This window comes from Gracilinanus agilis, chromosome 2, assembly GCF_016433145.1.
Source record: "Gracilinanus agilis isolate LMUSP501 chromosome 2, AgileGrace, whole genome shotgun sequence".
Lineage (NCBI taxonomy): Eukaryota > Metazoa > Chordata > Mammalia > Didelphimorphia > Didelphidae > Gracilinanus > Gracilinanus agilis.
In genome coordinates, this window is record NC_058131.1 from 484,610,929 (window position 1) to 484,629,652 (window position 18,724).

At 41.1% G+C, this 18,724-nt stretch overlaps 1 protein-coding gene across 1 annotated transcript in view; it reads right to left on the reverse strand.

Annotated features, from left to right (window-relative positions):
• The window catches only part of VIPAS39 (VPS33B interacting protein, apical-basolateral polarity regulator, spe-39 homolog), a 28,137-nt gene extending 10,006 nt beyond the window's left edge, over positions 1 to 18,131 (reverse strand). The window contains exons 1-12 of the mRNA XM_044662111.1: positions 18,059 to 18,131; positions 14,630 to 14,722; positions 10,611 to 10,710; positions 9,340 to 9,486; positions 6,405 to 6,443; positions 5,912 to 5,976; positions 5,223 to 5,279; positions 4,618 to 4,710; positions 4,059 to 4,092; positions 3,137 to 3,239; positions 1,630 to 1,657; positions 395 to 468 (exon numbers count right to left, since the gene is read on the reverse strand). Coding sequence (XP_044518046.1) covers positions 395 to 468; positions 1,630 to 1,657; positions 3,137 to 3,239; positions 4,059 to 4,092; positions 4,618 to 4,710; positions 5,223 to 5,279; positions 5,912 to 5,976; positions 6,405 to 6,443; positions 9,340 to 9,486; positions 10,611 to 10,710; positions 14,630 to 14,722 — 833 coding nt within the window. The 5' untranslated portion in view covers positions 18,059 to 18,131. The remainder of the gene's footprint in view (positions 1 to 394; positions 469 to 1,629; positions 1,658 to 3,136; positions 3,240 to 4,058; positions 4,093 to 4,617; positions 4,711 to 5,222; positions 5,280 to 5,911; positions 5,977 to 6,404; positions 6,444 to 9,339; positions 9,487 to 10,610; positions 10,711 to 14,629; positions 14,723 to 18,058) is intronic.
• Positions 18,132 to 18,724: the final 593 nt, after the last annotated feature.

Genomic DNA, 18,724 nt, shown 5'->3' on the forward strand with positions numbered 1-18,724 from the left:
GCATAGTAGGGAAAAAATGGGCCTGGAGTCTGAGAACTGGGGTTCAAGGCTCAAGTCTGCACTCAATACCTGTATGATCTTAAGCAAGTCACATAACCTCTGGGTCTCAGATCTCTTATAAAATGGAGGTTTGGTCTAGATGATCTGTGAGGTACTTCCTAAAATTTATGAAACATTGATTGATCATCCATCAGGAAAGCTAAAGAGGAAAGGAAGATTCCTGAAAAGAGTAGCTAGGGTCCCACCCATCCCTAAGGCTCCATGATGCCTCATGAGAAACTGCTCTGCAAACCCACCTCCAGTTACCTGTCCCCACTGTCTGCCTTTTTGATCCTTTTTGTGTTAAAGCCCTCGTACCCAAACTCCCATCTTTTTGTGTATGGGAAGGGCTTACCCAATGCAACTCTTGAGAAATTCTTTCCGCTTCTCAGGGTCTTGGATGCTTAAATGCTCTTGGTATTGGGACAGCTATATAAACAAAGAGGAAAATTTTGAGTGGTCTGGACTTTATGCAGAGGGGAAGGCAGCTAGAGTACTCCTGTGATTAATACCATTGCTTCCGAGCACACTACATTTCAAGGAAAGCACCCAAAACTCCCAAAGGAGTTGGCGGAATGAAGCAAACTCAGGAGGTTGATGGAATTGTTGCATTTGCTTGTCTACCTGGTTTTCTGGCCTATGCTGGGTTCTTTGTGAGATTTCATTAGTGCTAGGAGTTCCCTGATGAACAGGCTTCCTCTACCAATGCAGACGGACCACTATTCTGCCATGTATAGTCATAGAGAGTTGTCTGGATGCTGAGAAGTGACCTGGCCAGTGTCACAGAGTCAGTATGAGTCAGAGGTAGGATTTGAACAACCAAGTTTTCATGACTACAGGATTGGTTTTCTATATTCCATCCTACCTCTTCCACCTTACTTATGACTCTCTTATCTCTCACTTTTGTCTTAGGACAATATTAACTAATTCTACATGTTCTAATCAATAAACACTTAAGGAGCAACAGTTAGGCAATACAGTGGATGGAAAGCCAGGCCTGGAGCCAGGAGGACCTGGGTTCATATTTGGCCTTGGACACTTCCTAGGTGTGTGACCTGAAGCAAGTCACAATCCCATTTGCTTAGCCCATGCCTAGTTATCACTAAGGCAAAAAGTAAAGGTTTAAAAAAACAACAACAAAAACCCCAAGCCTTTATGAAGCACTTACTATGTGCCAGGCATTGTGCTAAGTGCTGAGGGTAGAAAAAAAGGCAAAAGACTTCCCTAGAGCTCAAAGTCTAATTCATATAAAACTCTTAAGTCTGAAAGAATACCACACATATTATCTGATTTGAATCTTAAAACAATTCTGTGGCATAGGTACTACAGATATTATGTCCATTTTTTAGATGAGGAACTGGAAGTAAGACCAAGACAAAGAAAATATTGATAATATGGAAATAGGTTTTGAACAATGTTACAAGTAAAATCCAGTGGAACTGCTTGTCAGCTCTGGGAGGGGGTAGGGGTAGGGGGTAGGAAAGATCATGAATCACATAACCACAGAAAATATTCTAAATAAATGAATTAGAAAAAAAAGAATGAGTACAGTTTTAGGTGTTATCAGGTAGAGATCAAGGCCATACTTACTGCAAGTTCTTCTGTTCTATCAAGGTACCTGAGAACATAGAAGAAAGGGAACAGTTCAATAAGTGAACTCCACATTAAGGGTACTCTACCCCCTAGCATTTTTGCCTAATGTGTGTGAAAGTAATTCCTTGCATCATAATAAGCTCTCACCTTAGGATGAATGATCTGAGAGCAATAAAGTCCACAGTCATATCCACTGTCATCCAATATAAACACTTATGGGTTTTTTGTTGTTGTTGTTTTTTAAACCCTTACCTTCCATCTTGGAGTCAGTACTGTGTATTGGCTCCAAGGCAGAAGAGTGGTAAGGGCTAGGCAATGGGGGTCAAGTGACTTGCCCAGGGTCACACAGCTAGGAAGTGTCTGAGGCCAGATTTAAACCTAGGACCTCCTGTCTCTAGGCCTGGTTCTCAATCCACTGAGCCACCCAGCTGCCCCCACTTATGGCTTTTTAAAACCATTACTTACTAAGTATCAGTTCCAAGGCAAAAGAATAGTAAGGGCTAAGCAAATGTGGTTAAGTGACTTGTCCAGGGTCACATAGCTAGGAAGTGTCTGAGGCCACATTTGGACCCGGGTTTCCTAGGACTCTATTCACTGAACCATCTAGCTGCCTTTACATGCCTTTATCTTTGTTGTCTTCACTACCACTAGTCCCTCCTCAAAGCATAGCAAATCTTTTTTGTCTTTACTAATTTTAAAAATTATTTTATAAATTTTAATTAAAAAAAATTCCCTAATTACACATGCAAACAATTTTTAAGATCCATTTAAAAAAAAATTTGAGTTCCAAATTCTTTCATTCCTTCTTCTTCCCCTCCCTGAGATGGCAAGCCATTTGATATAAAGTTATACATGTGTAGTCATGCAAAATATATTTCCCTATTCATCATGTTGTAAAAAACAGACTAAAATACAAAAAAAGAGAATGTTTTAAAAAATAAAAGCATAACAAATCTTGAGGAATATATCTTATTTTTATAACTTCTTGTCACACACTGTCAATGTCCACAGCCAAATGAAGTGCTTCTTTAATCTTTAATCATCAGTGGGGGTGAGGGGTTGGGGAGGCAGCTCACCACTGTGCTGATATCTGGGAATGGAACCTTACTAGAAGGAGTCTGTCCAAAGGTAGAGCCTTTAGCTCTTTCTGTAGGTTTGAAGTGAAAAATAAAATAAGTTGTATTCTTCACTTCTCATCCTGGAAGGCCTGGACTGCCAAGGGCAACCAAGTAATAGTAATAATAAGAAAAATAATGATAATTCCCATTTAGCACTTCATAATTAAGGAATTTTCCTCATGACAACTCAATGAGGTTGGCAGTATAAGAATTATACCTCTTTTTACAGATAATGAAACTGAAGCTCAGAGAGAAAAAAATATCTCCAAATTTCAGGTGCTCTTTCTAGTCTACCAGATGACCGTGTCTACTTCTTAGCATTTCTAACACATGCCTCTGCATGTGGAACTTTGGATGTTACTGTGGAGTGACAGAGTAGCTCTCACCTGAGGAGGTCCAGAAGCATCTTCTGATCACCTATTTCCTTAAGAAAGTGAATGAGATGTCTCAGAGCAACCTGTCGTACTTCTAGCTCTCGGAAAAGGATCTCTGGTAGCGAGTTAAGTAGAGAAAAAAGAAAATTAATCCCTCAGGTCCATGTTGATTGGTGGCACTGAACTGCTTCCCTCCCACTTTTCTAATCTTTATTACATGGAAAGGCTTGCTAGGTAGGGGAGTAAAACAAAAAAATTTGGAAATTAATTAGTTGAAAATATAGAAGGCATCAATAAAAACAGATATTTTAAAATTTAGAATAATAAATCTAATCATGCTAAATGTGAAAATAGCTCCCTAACTATACAGTTTTCTCCCAAATCCTAGTAGCAGCCAACATATTCTATAATCTTTCTGGCTTAAACAGAATACAGTTATTTCTTCCACATTGCGGGGATTAGGGGTATGGCACCCTCTTGATCTAGAAAATCTGTGTAAAAAATTTGGGTCCTCCTTGTGTAACAAAGAAGAAGTTGGAATTTTTCCTTTTTCTCTTATGGGTATTTATAGTATTGATTGTAAAATTTGAGTCAAGTATGCATTTCTGCACTTCTAAACTCCTTCTGTGTCATCTGTGACTTCCACAAAATTCTTATTTAATTTCTTATGCCACTCCATGACATGAAACTATGATGGAGAAAGTCTCAATGTGGAAAGGATAACTGTACTAACCAGTGAGAAAACTCTTCAATTCCCACCAACTCAATCTGTTGGCTCTTGGAATAGACTTCCTTCAAACTCTAGCCCAGCTACCTGCTTATGCATAAGATGCAGTGTAATTTGTGATTAATGGGTTACTATAAAGAAGAACTACTACTCAGCCATCATGCAAAACAAAAGGCTTGACTGCAAACCACTCCAAATTATACTCACCTTTGCTCAGGGTCCTCTTGAGGAAGATCAAAACCTGAGGAAAGAGGAAGAATAAAATATAAGTTATATAAGGCTATACAGCCCTATACCTTAAGGGCCACCCAAGCACAAATCAGTTGGTGTCTCTAACCCAACCCTCAAAAGCTCCTCTGATTGGTAGTTTATCAGAGGCCAAAAATCCATTTGGGATCAGCCAAGGCAAAGAATAAGTTACTGGACGCAAAAATGATTAAAGCCTAAAACACAACATTCCTCAGAAATCACTTGTTCCTGGTATCCCTGACTATCTGGAGATGATGGCCACTTCCCTAGTATTCTCTCACATTTATCCTTCCTCAGGGTAAGTATAAGAATGGAAAAACAACCTATTCTCCATCTGAACTTCCAGAAGAGCCAAGATCCTAAGTCACTACCCAAGACTCCCATCATACTCCCCACCTCTGAAGCTGTGCCAGTGAGGGTCCCTAGAAGCACAGGGAAATCACTCCCCACTTGGCACCTAAATCACAATCCTAAAGTTTGTGGCTGCAGAGTCTCCTGTCCCTAAAATAAAGCTCACTGCAGTAATGACGTTCCCATCATGGATAGATACTGCTTCTTCCAGAAGTTGGAGCTTGTCCTGCAGGGAGCGGAACCTCTCAAGGGAGCAAACCTGAGTGGGCAAGAGGAGGTAAAAAGAAATCAGAGTACAGTTCCCCAGTCTGCAGCACTAGATTTGAGGAAGTCATATTCTTAAACTCTCTTTTCAGTAATTTCCCAGAATGGTACCAATTTCAGGAAGTGCCATTAGTAACAGTTTCAATTTTACATCAAGATCCCTGTGCACACTACAGACCTGAAGCCTCTCCCAAACCTCTCCAGTTGAGCTCTATACACATCACCCAAGGTAGAACATTCCCACATGTCCTTTTCCCTTCTCTCCCATTTACTCTTTCTTCTACTCCACCCAATCCATGCCAAAAGACAGGGCATCAACAGTGCTGCAACTACTCCCCTGAAATAGGCATAAAACCTTTGACTTGTTGGGTTCAGTTCTTTCAGAAATCATCTCATTCATCAAATGGCAGGATGGGGACATGAAAATGACAGAAACCCTTCCCTGGAGACAATGTGCCCAGAATCCCCAGAATCACCCCCATTCCTTTCTTTCTATAATGTTCTTACCTTACCCTTCTGCAGGCGCCTGACTGTGTCACTGAGGCTCCAGTCACTGCTGTAATCCTGAAATATTAGCAGCTTGTGAACCTCACTGGGATCAGAGGCCAGGGTATCTGGATGCCAGCTCCTCACCCCAGCCTCACAGGTACCAGGAGGGCTTGAGCTCAGGTGGCCTGGTTGACTTCACGAGATCCTTTGTCATGAAGGGGGAGGTATTTAGTAGGAGCAAATAGACAAGGGAGAAACTGGAAAGGCGAAAATGGCCTTGATAGGAAGTTGAGAGCTAGTGTTTTTCTGTGTTACTGAAAGCACTGGGAAAAGGGAAGCATAAGGGAAAGAAAAGAGGGAGAAAGAGGGATTCTTTCCCACAACCCTCCAAAATGTCACTGTAAGTGGAACCAATTTAGTCAGAAAACCAGAAACTTTTCTAAAGCCATCATTTTAAGATTTCCACCCATTAATGCTGGTTTTATGCAATAGCCATGCATTCATTCATGGCTCAAACTTGTGGAAGGTTAGATTAGAGTTGCATCAACACACACTCTGGATTCTTGGCCTCAGAGAGGAGCCTTTGCTCTGGGAGTGGCTGTTCTCATTTATCCATTTCACTGTAATCTCTGCCCAATTAAGTCCCCTTTGCCTAGTCCACATGAAAACCACTGGGCTTTGAAGTACATTTTCTAATAGTAACCCACCTTGTATTCACCTTTAGGTCTTCGCAGCTCTGGAGCATAGCTTTTGGGAGGTACATCTGAGAGGGCTGGTGAAGAAAAGGCAACAGGCTCAAGAGAATACCCTGAATTTTTGCCTCTTGCCACCCCTCCCTTTAAGCACAGCTTCCTTCTCCAAAAGATTTTCTAGCATATGGATGTATGGCCAAGGGCAGTGACCCTTTCATGGCTGCAGGCAAAGCAGGACATCATTCCAATATTATGAGCTACCATTACAATAGGAGGGGAGGGGGGGGGGTGGAGAAGGAGAGGGCATATCACTTTATCCTTTAAAAAGCTAAAACACTTCCTTCCACATAGTTCCCAGGTTCTTCCTAAGGTCAGAGCACCAAGAGGGAATCATCTGACATGCCACCTACTTCCCCTAATTCTTCAGGCTGACTATTAAGCCTAAAAAAAAACTAATTTCTACAGCAAGCAAGGGAAGACAGTCCAGTGCCCAAAACCCAATGCCTACCATCTGAAAGGGACTGGAAACTCCCAAGTCTGCTTCTTCCTAAAGCCAAAGAGCATACGGAGAATGAGACCCAAAGTTCAAGCTAAGGTTGTCCAGGATCACTAATAATCATAAGCATCCACTGGGAACAGAACAGTTAAGTAACAAATAAAAATCGGTATTTGCATTGTGCTTATTTAAATTTCGTATCATTGCTTATATATGTGTGTGTATGTATATACATAATTTCACTTAAGCTTTACAACAAATTTTTAACTAAAAAATATAAACACAATTATAGAGAATTTTGAAATCACAATAAAAGTATTAAATAGAACAATTCTTTGGGAAAACAAGGGCTTATTTTGAAAGTTTTAACAAAATAAACATTCTTCTAAGAAAAATAAAGAGCAAGCTTTTCTTATTCCCTAGGATCCCTCTCTATAGAAGAGGCTTATTTACAATTCAAAAATACTGGCACCAAAGGGGCAATTAGGTAGCAAAATAGATAGAGAGGTAGGCCTGGAGATAGGAAGACCTGAGATCAAATCTGGTCTTAGACACTTCCTAGCTGGTGTGTTGCCGAGTAAGTCATTTTAATCGCAACTGCCTAATCTGTACCACTCTTCTGCCTTAGAATCAGTACTTACTATGGATTTTAAGACAAAATGTAAGGGCTATTTTTTTAAAAATGGCATTGAAATTTGGTAAGTTCCCCAGTGGCAATGAAGCCTTGATCACATGATCCAAATCATAAAATGTATACTTCCCCTGAGCTATGGATGGGGTTCTTTTGTTTAGTCTCCATGGGATTACTAAATTTTTTAGCCAACTTTTTATTCAAACTGCTATGGCATAGTGTAGAGATTGAGTTTGGAGTCTGAAAGGCCTGAGTTCATGTCATATTTCTGATACATTATGGCTGTATGATGATGAGCAAATCACTTAACCCCTCAGTATCTCAAATGACTCTCTAAGACTATAAATTACAGATAGAGTTGCTTACTTATATTTTTTTTTAACCCTTGTACTTCGGTGTATTGTCTCATAGGTGGAAGATTGGTAAGGGTGGGCAATGGGGGTCAAGTGACTTGCCCAGGGTCACACAGCTGGGAAGTGGCTGAGGCCGGGTTTGAACCTAGGACCTCCCGTCTCTAGGCCTGACTCTCACTCCACTGAGCTACCCAGCTGCTCCCTTACTTGTATTTTTGAGGAACTGCCCACTTCAGACATTCCTTTATGTTTGATTGTTTAAATAAAACTCTTACCTTCTTTCTTAGTATCAATTCTAAGAGAAGAACAGTAAAAGCTAGACAAAACAAGTTAAGTGATTTGTGCAGAGTCACACAGCTGGGAAATATGAGGCCAGATTTGAACTCAGGTCTTCCCCACTTCAGGCCTGGCTACCTGCAATGATGAAATCAGAGGTCCAAACCAAAACCAAAACCAAAAATTATCTTCAAAGATGATGCTTTAAGCCTCCTCTCTTCTAAAAGAAATGCCTATAGTGCATCTTTCTCAGTAATTTTTAACTTTTCTCTTATCAACTCACCCTAAATTTGAAGTTGAAGTCCAAAGGCCTTCTATCTGCACCCTCTGGGTTAGCTGGGCCTCACAGTGCTCCTAGCATTCATGTGTAGTTGCAAAAAGACTGGATTTTGAGTTGGGAGATCTAAGTTCTAATTTCAGCACATCAACTAACTGTGTAGGGCAGCTAGGTGATGCAATAGATGGAGAGCCTGACCTGGAGTGAGGAAGACTACTCTTTCTGAGTTCAAATTTGGCTACAGACATTTAACTAGCTGTGTGACCCTGGGTAAGTCACTTAACTCTGTTGGCTTCAGTTTTCTCATCTATAAAATGAGCTGGAGAAGAAAATAACAAACTGCTTTAGTATCTATGCCAAAAAAAACACCCCAAAAAACCCTCAAAAGGGATCATGAAGAGTCAGACACAACTGAAAAATGACTCAAGGACAACATCAAAGATTAAAAAAACAAAACAAAACTAACTGGCTGGCTGGATTAGATGATCTGTCTGAAGGGTCCCTTCCAGTTTTCAATTCTTATGATTCTCTTAGCTGGTGGCTGGTTTATAAGCATTCTATGTTGGCCACAAGTACTAACCTATACTGGCTGATTAAGCTATTCACTTCTGTCTCTCCAACCTCGAAGAACTCAAACTTCCTGCTTCCCTGATGGAAAAAAGGTTAAAAAAGCTGTGATATGCCCTAGCAACATACAAGTTTTCATATTTTTTTCTTATATCTTAGCACAGCGCCTAGCATATAGCAAGGGCTTAATAAATGTTTAATGACTATATCAAAAGAGGTAACTTTCCACTTCAATATAAATTTCCTCCAAGCTCTGAAGCTGAGATCTTTTTACTTCTTAGAAATTAGTCTAAGTTATATAATAGAGCTGAGTTTGTGGCCTTAGAAACCACCTAATCAAAAATCATAGCTATGCCACAGCTTTCCCAAAGCAATAAAGATCAGAGATTTGGAGCCAAGAGTATCCTCAGATACAATCTAGTCTAATCCTATAATTTTATAAATGACAAAACTGAAGCCCAGAGAATTTAAGTAACTTGTCCAAGTCATTTGCCCCATTTGCATAATAAGAGACAGTGTTTGGAATCAAACTCATACCCTATCTCCAAATCTATCACTCTTCTTAAATGTACCAATGTCACCTTGCCCTTGGCAATCCAATGCCAATCCTGCCAAACAAGCTCTGGAGACCCCTTCCCTTGATCCAGCCACTCAAAATTCTCCACAATTCCTCTTACCCACAAAACCTGGCAGAGTGACAAAGAATTACTGAATTAGTTGCCAATACCAATAAAGCATATCTTCCCTTCAGTTTTCCTTTATTCCAGATCAAAAGAGAATGCTTGGCTGGATCTTTCGATGCCCAAGGAAAAAGGAAACTTCTCACACCTCTTCACTTTTTACCTTTGAAGAAGCTACTCAAAGAGTAGGAGGAGGTAGGCTTGGGAAGTGGAGGATATGAGGATAAGCTGTTTCGAGCCTTTAGCTGTTCACGTCCCTCAAGAGTGGGGCCACCACTGGAAGCTGTCTCTTTGATAGACCAAGAGATGCCTACATGAAAGGAAGGTGTCAAAGTGCAGATTTAGTAAACCTTATGTAGAATGTAAATCCCTAAGCTCCTATCTTCTAGGAGTTTTCTAAAAACTTCACAGGTCATCTTGACTTCCTAAAACTGATCCTGCCTCCTAAAATTGGAGAGGCCATTGGGTGACCACAGGAGGAACTTTTAAAGGTTAATCGCTTAAATAGTGTTAAATAGTGGCTGGGTGGCAAGATTTGGTAGCTAAGTAACATTGTCCTGCCACAGAATTATGGGAATCCATTCACAACCACAGCTATGCAGGATCCAGCAAAGAATGAATAATCCTGCTTTCAGAGACTAAAGGATGAGAACATCACATATTTTGTCAGAGGTTGTTGCTTTTTTGGTTGGTTTTGCTTAACTGTTTTTCTTTGTTATAAGTGGATTTTAGTGGAAAGCGGAGAAGTGACTGTGATATAAGATGTCAACAAAAATATGTGTATTTAAAAAATAGACAGGTAGGGCATGGTAGCATGTCCTCTAGTCTCTGCTGCTGAGGCTGGTCTCTGAGCCACAGTCAGGTTAATGCTGATTAGGCTTCCTCTCTAAGTCAGGAACCAACATGGTAAACCCCTGAGAGCAGAGGTAGCCAAGGAGGCAAAACAGCCCAGGTGGGAAAAATAGAGGAGGTTAAAGCTTCCATACTGATCAATATGGGGGATCCAGACTGTCAGTGGGTATTGCACTTCTAGCCAGGGATAGGGAGAGCCAATCTCAAAAATTATTTTAAAAAGGAGACAAAAAGGCTCTTTCTTACATCTTTCATGGACTTACATCTTTCACTGGGCTCAAATCTTGCTTCTCACACATACATAGTTGTGTGATCCCGGACAAGTCACTTCATCTCTCTACATCTCAGTTTCCTCATCTGTAAAAGAAGGGGGGTGGACTAGAAAGCCTTTAAAGTTTGTTCCAGTTCTGAATTTATTATCCTATGATCATCTGTCTCTTCAGAAACTCACCAGTCCAGGAGAGACTTTTGAAGTGAATGAATTTTGAAAAGCAGAGAGGGAAGGACATTGGTTTAAACAGGTAGGCCATCTATTAAAGACATAAATCCTGAGGATGATCTCATTGGATTTCTTCTACTTACTCCCCACAGGTTCTCCACTCCAGCTGACCCTCTCCAGGTCATCGTCATCATCATCCACAATGTCCCGAAGGCTGTTTACTGCCCGTTTGGATTCCTTCAACTGCAAATGGACAGAAATCTGGGAATCCAAGTCAATTCTTCCTCCTACTGCCCACCACCAGCATCCAAATTTATTTAGCAAGATGATACCAGAGGAATTTGGGACACAAAGCCAAAAGGCTGAATGATTAATACTTTACAGGAAAAACTCATACAGCTACCACTCTAATTCAAACTTTCATCATCTCAAGCCTGGACTATTGCAATGGCCTCCTAACTGGGGCTCCCTGTTTTCAGTTCCTCCTTCTTTCAACCCATTCAATTAGCAAAACCTCTTTTGTCTTCAATTTATCTTTGTATATTTAATTTCATATTATTTCTCTTTATGTAAGCAACATTCTAAACAAATGACCCTACTAGCAGGTTTCCAAACTCAATATTCCATCTCTAGCATAGGTTCAATTATTATCTCTATTCAAATAATTTCTAAATCTATATGCCAAGTTCATATTTCTAAGACAGAGATCTGGCCTGCTCTAGATAGAGAGGTGGGGAGGTGGGAGGGTAAAGGGTATATATTTAATTTCATATTACTTTCCTTTATGTAAGCAACATTCAAAATAAATGATCCTACTAGCACAGTGATGGGCAGACTTTAAAGAGGGGACCAAAGGAAAGGAAATGCTCATTTGTCAGTCTGTTTCTAAGGCAACTCTTTCGAAGTTTCATTGTATTGTATCCTACTCAATGTATTCATCAGATTAGGAATAATGTCTCTCAGCTGGAGAGAACATTTCAGGGGGCCACATCTGGCCCGCAGGCTGTAGTTTGCCCATCACTGTACTAACAGATCCCCAGATCCAAAATTCCATCTCTGGTTTCAAAACCTTTACAAAGGCATGCCTAGAACATACCCCAGTCTTACTTCTGTTTCATAGAATATTTAGCCTATTTCAAGACCAATTCCCAGATGAAGTCTTTTTTGAATCCTCCAAGTTAGCAGTGCTTTGTCCCTCCTTGGACTATCATGTTTGCACCATGGACAACCAGGGACACACCTATCTGCATATAGCTTGTACCCTCTTAGAATAAATACTCATTGAAAATAAGGTTTATTGTTTGTCTTTATATTCCTAGCTCTTGAATAATGTCTTACACATAGAAGACGCTTATGTGTTTTGATTACATCTGATCACAATTCTCACACAAGAACAAATATGAAACCATTTAAATAAGGAACTTTTTTAAAGACGGAAAACTGTATTACATGAATAAAATCAATGCATCTAAGATATAGAGAGAAGTGGTTGCCGGAAGAAGAAAAATTTTTATATTAAATATTTATGGTAAGGGTTTGATATCCAAACATAGAAAACTAATGGAAATATGTAAGAACAAAAGCTATTTCCCAAAATTGTCAAAGGATAAGAACAAACAATTCTCAAAGGATGAACTGCAAATTTTAACCATGACAACATTCCAAATGAACAATTATGAGAAAAATGAAAAGAAAACAACACAGAGGTTTCCACTGATAGCAAGCAAATTAGCAATGATGACAAAAAAATGTCAACATTGGAGGGGTGTAAGGGAGAAAAAGGGGTTTTATGGGTTAAATATATTAAAAGGTGGTCGCCAGGGGAAATTTCCCCAATTAAGGAATACTCTCAAGTCAAAATTGACTTTTATTTACATTTAGGAAGGTTGAAGGTAGGGAATTGAGAGAGAGAAACTCTGGCCAGGACCAGGTAAGGATTTGGGAGGCCCAGCAGTTAATTAAACAATGCCTCTAGCTACAAGGCTTTTACAATTAGAGAGGCCTCCCTGAGGGTAGAGTCTCCAGAAAGGCCAAGGAAAGAGAAAGAGTCAGCCTAGCTTACCTACATGGAACAGTCTAGCTCACCAACCAGCAAAGCTCCCTCAGGTCCCCTTCACGGCACCAGTGGCAGCCTCCCTCACTCCTGCAGCCTCACTAGATGCTCTCTTCCACCCAAGACCCCAGCTGACTGAGGATCTTCTCCTTTTAAAGGGGTCACTTATGCATCACTTCCTGCTCCTCCCTCCTAATTCACATGTCCAATCACAATATAAAAGGAGGTCAATGCCTCCCTCCCCCCAAAAAAAGGCCCTACACAAAACAAAATAAAACATTTACAAGAACACTCTTTTTGGTAACAATGAAATGGAAATGAAAAAGATGGATTAAAGAATGGTTAAGAAAATTGTGGTATCTGAATATAACAGAATTTTGCTGGGTTGTAAGAAATGATGAATACAAAGAAGCATGGACTGATGTAAACTGATGGAAAGAGAGCCAAGAAACATATTTACACAATGGCAACAATGTAATTAGATAGAACAACCACAACCCCAGAATGTTGCAATATTACAAAGAATAAGCTTGGTCCCAAAGAAGAGATAAGAGAAAGCCCTTTCCCTAGACCCTGTAGGCTAAGAGGTGGCATGCATGGCCCAGGCTCCCTTTCCCCTCTCCACCAAGCCCAAGGCCATTTTTCCCAGGCCCCACCCCTCCATCTCCCTCCACAGGATGGGTAATTTGGGTGAAAAGACTCACAGGTAGCTTGAAGGTGGAGTTTGGGCAAGTGATCTCTGAAAGATTCACCAATGCTGCCCTAGACTCTTTTGCTGCCTTCAATACTAAGTATCAGTTCTAAGGCAGAAGAGCAGTAAGGGCTAGGCAAGTGGGGTTGTGACCTGCCCAGGGACACACAGCTAGGAAAAGAGTCTGAGGCCAGATACCTCCATGGTACTAGGTCTAGTTCTATCCACTAAGTCACTTAGCTGGCTGCTTCTTCTCAAAAATCAAATCCTTTGCTATAAAAGACTGTTCTAAGAGAGCAATAACACACAAAAAATAACCAAATAATTGAAGCTGAATGGTGCAAGATTATAAAGATCAAGCTTGGATCTACAAAAGAGATGTTAGAAAACACAACCCCCAGCTTCTCTGTAGAAGAGGAGGCCACAGGAATGGAACACTCCATACAATAGCAACTTTTTCATATGCTGATCTTTTTTTTACTTATCTTTTAAAAAATTTTTAAGGGCTGGCTCTCTTGGGAAGGGAAAGAGGATGGGATATAGTAGGAAATATAAATGATATAAAATTTTTTAAAGAAATGGAGAATATTTAAGAGACCGTGTGCTGTGCCTCCCCACCACACCCTTTACCCCACACAGAGGAGGGAGGAAGTGTTCCCATTGGGCTGCTGGGCATGGGGACAAATGTCGTTAGGCATGGTGGAGAGGGGGAGGGGAGCAGCTCTGCCTGAGTCCTCTGCCTTTCCAGTAACAAACTCGAGGAGGAGTCTGCACGTCATCTTTGATACTCATGTCATAGGTTCACCATCACTGGGCTAGGCTATTGGGGTTCAGTGACTTCCCCAGGGTCACACAGCTAGGAATTATCTAATGACAGATTTAAACCCAGGATCTCCTGTCTCTAGGCCTGGTTTTTTTTTTACCACTGAGTCATCTAGCTCCCCCTTCCTAGCAGATCTTTCTTAATACTTTCTTTATTAGATTTTCTACATTTTATGACCCTGAATATTTTTCAGACTGGAATTTCAATGACTTCAATGTGAAGACTAGAAGAAACTTTGGAGATCATTTATTTTAATTCCATTTAACAGAAAACTGAAATTGAGATGACATATAACTTGTCCAAGTTCACAAAGTCATTTACTACATGGGAACCTCTTTGAAAGATGGCCAGCAGAGTGGTCAGGTAGTATAGTGGATAGAGAACCAGGCCTAGAGTTGAGAGGACCTGGGTTCCAATTTGGTCTCAGACACTTCTTTGCTGTGTGACCCTGGATAAGTCACTTGCCCAGGCTTGCCCCTCTTCTGCCTTGGAATCAAGATTCTACGATAAAAGGTTACAGGTTTTTAAAAAACGTGAGACCACCTAAAATGCTGATGGAGTGAGGCCCATGCCTGCCATGGCCTTTGCAACCTACCTGGGAGAGTTCATCATCATCATCATCAAATGTGAAAGCCTTAAACTTGGAGCTATGCCAGTATTCCTCTTCATCAACTTTTGTCCGATTCATCTGAAGCAAAGAGAAAAGAAACCTCTTAGAGAAGCAGTTTGGCACTGTAGAAAGAATGTTTCAAATGTAGTCAGAAGTCCAGTGACTTAATTGAAATTCTGATTTCTGTTAGCTATGGGAGCCCATCTTACTTCTTCCCTAAACCTCTTTTGTAAAATGGGAATAATACTCATATGACCTAATAAAATTCTGTGAATAAAATACCTTAAATATAGATTAGAGCTTCAACAGGGGGAAAAAAGCATCTCTGATTCCCTAAAATTTATTCTCAAGCACTAGAAGGTTTTTAAGTCCCGATCCTCAGAAGACAAGGAGAGAATCCAGTGAAGATATTCTTGGTTAGGAGCAACTAGATAGCATAGTGGGTAGAGCACCAGGCCTGGAACCAGGAGGTCCTCAGTTCAAATCTGGCCTCAGACACTTTCTAACTATGTGATCCTGGGCAAGTCACTTAATGAGTGATCAGGCTTTTGATTGGTGAAAAATATATTAAAGAATTTTCCTGGCAAGACACAAATCATAAAGGCACTATCATCAAAGTAATATTTTATCCTCAAACACTAAGTTCTACCCACAAGGCAACCTAAACCATTCATGTTAATTGGCTCAGAAAGGTTCTTGGAAAACTATAGCTTAAGCTATGAACCAAAGAGCAAAAAATAAATAAATAAAAATAAAAAGACTAGCAAGCAAAAATAACAGCAGTCCCAAGAACAGTCAACTCTGCTTGCTTCTTATTTGGCATTTCTATAGTACCTCTAAGGAAGCATTCTTCAAACTGAAGCTTATGGAAAGTTAGCATCAGTCCAGCTAATGCTGCTTTCTGGTGGCCACAGGCTTCTTAGGGTCTAATTACACTAACTGGATAGGGATGTGATTTGTTGGTGTCAAATTGACTTCAGAAACTCAATAACCACTCTTAGGAAAAATCAAAACTGTATCATTTGCTCTAGCAAGCAAAATTATGAGTCCCAAGGATACTGTGTATCCAGGTACAGTCTGCAAACTGGAGGGGAAGTTAAAGCCTGCACAACTATGATCTATAAAATGCTTAAAGGTCTTTTCATTACCTGTCATTTCACAGACAAGTATTTTTTTGATAGTCTACAGGCTACACAAGGTATATGAGGGACACCAAAGATGCAGCTACAGGGGAGGAAGATGGTATAATACCAAGCAATGTAGAAAGCAGATGAAAAACAACAGACCAAGATGCATTATAGTCAGAAAGGAGAGCAAAGTAATGAAAATAAAATAAGAAAGAGAATAAAATAATTTTTTTCCTTTTTTTTTTTAAACCCTTACCTTCTGTTTTAGAATCAATACTGTGTGTTGGTTCCAAGGCAGAAGAGTAGTAAGGGCTAGGCAATGAGGGTTAAGTGACTTGCTCAGGGTCACACAGCTGGGAAGTGTCTGAATCCAAATTTGAACCCAGGACCTCCCGTGTCTAGGCCTGGCTTTCAATCCACTGAGTCACCTAGCTGCCCCCAATAAAATAATTTCTAACAGTAAAATAATAAAAAAGAATGCAGTGGCAGAGCAGTGGACTTGGAATCAGGAATCAGGAACTCCTCTTCATGAGTTCAAATTCAGTCTCAGATATTTCCTGATTGTGTGACCCTGGTCCAGTACTATCTCTGGAGTCACTTAACCAAATCCCACCCCCTTCGACCTCCAATAAAGCTTCTATCTTAGAACACTGCCAAAATTTCATTTTTGGAAGTTACAGAAAACACTTTTCCTATAGTGGTGGTGATGTGATTTAGACTAGATATGACAAAAACCATCTTGGTCAAGACAAGAAAAGGAGCTAAGGGCTTCTTGTTAAAGTTCATTATGGGCCCTCTAAAAAACACTCCAACACTGAGTTCACAAGATCTAAAACTGGAAGGACCAAGACTCTCATTCTGCAGACAATAAAAAAGAGGCCCAGTGCAGTTAAATGGTTTGTCCTACTTTACATTGCTAGGAAGCAAAGAAGCTAGCTAGCATTTAAATCCAATTCAAATCCTCTGACTCAAAACCATGTGCTCTTTCACTGCCTCTAAGATCCTGTAAACTGAACCAAATCATTAATAACAAAAGAAATATAAACCAAAAATAACTGAAGTTTCCCCTCACATTCAAGTCACAAGATGGAAATGGTCACTGGAATAAGTGCAGAAAGTCAGGCATATTAAAACACTGTCACTGTAAATTGACCATTCTGGAAAGCAATTTGGAGCCATGCTAAGAAATGGACAAAAATGTTCACATCCTTTGACCCAAAGTTCCCACTGCTAAGTATATACCTCAAGGACAACAATAACAAAAAGATGGCCTATACACCAAAATATTTAAAACAGTATTTTTTGTAGTAACAGAATTGGAAACAAAGTGCACTAATTAGAGACAACTGTGATACATGGATGTAATGAAATTTTAACTTCACTGCAAGAAAAGATTTAAATTAATTGATGTAAGATGAAGTAATGGGGTAGCTAGGCACTCAATAGGATAGAGTGCCAGATCTGGAATCGGGAAGACTCATCTTCCTGAGTTCAAAGCTGGCATCAGACACTTACTAGCTATGTGACCCTGAGCAAGTTACTGTTTGCCTCTCTTTCCTCAACTGTAAAAGGAAATGACAAACCACTCCAGTGTCTTTGCCAAGAAAATCCCAAATGGGGTCACAAAGGGTCCAATAACAAAGTTCAAGCAGAAGTATGAAAACCAAAAACTTTGATTCAACTAAGTGATCTTTACAAACATTATTTCATTTGGTCTTTCTAGGACCAATGGAAAAAAGAACTATTATTATCCACATTTTACAGATGAGGAAACTAAGGCAAATAGAGATCAAGTGACCTGCCCAGGGTAGAACAGCTAGGATGTATCTGAGGCTGGATTTGAATTCAGGTCTTTCGGACTCCAGACAGCATTCTATTCACTCAGCCTTCTTATTACTTTCTCATACCTGGCCCACTGCCTCTTCTATCAAAGAGGCCACGTCCCAACCAGTCAGCACGACTCTCGATCAGGGAGAGAAAGGTTGGGGTAGAGATGGGGTGAATAATAGGATATAGGAAGGGTAGATCGCAGCGGAGGGGGGTGGGGAAGGGCGGGGGTTTCGGCTGCCCCAGTCTTCCTTCAGGGTTCCTCTTCCTCCCTCCTCGCCCCCAAATACCTGGGTTCGCAGGGAAAAGGGTGGGGACATCCAGGAGGGGCATGAAGGGCCAGAGGGCATTAGTTTGAGGAGGGGACCTGGAGACATAATTTCGGCGCAGGAAAGATTGCATAGTGGCCCGCAGGGGAACCCAAGGGCGAGGGGAGAGAGGGGCGGCTTGACCCCCTTACCTCTTCCGCATCGGCCCCTCCCTCTTAGGACCCAGCCGCAGTCACTCAACCTCAGCCTGCCGAGCCCTTCCCGTCACACAGCTTAGTCGAAGGGTAATGGGAAGAGGGAAGAGAGAACCGAAAAGGGAGGGGGTCCGGCCGCACTGCATGCTGGAAGTTGTCGTTTTCTCCTCTCCTTCACTTCTCCCCAGCTCGGCCTCAACTTGGGTCCCAGGGACTACAACGCCCAGAAACATAATTGCGTATGGCGGGTGAGCTCGGGACACTTCCTCGTTTTCCAACGCCTTCTTCCGGCCGGACACCGAGTGGGCAGTTAAAGAAAAACTACAACTCCCAGAGAGCCTCGCGAGCAAAGCTTACTGTTTTCACTCCCATTGCTGGGAGGGGGAGGGGGTGAAAGCAGAGAGACAAGAAGAGCAATAGGTTTCTGGCGCGAAGCAGTGATTGGCCATTCTGTGATCCTTCCCTATATATTATAGCTGCTGTGGCGCTCTTCATGAGGGAAAGGGGCAGTTTAACAGGTGGGAAAGTAGGCCGGAACCCTGAGAATTAGGGGGCGCGTACCCCACGGAGAGTTGGGGCGGAAGTGCATGGTGGAAGTAGGCCGGGGAGGAGGAGAAGGAGGTGGAGGAGGAGGATCCGGAAGCTTGTGGAGGGGGAGCGGAG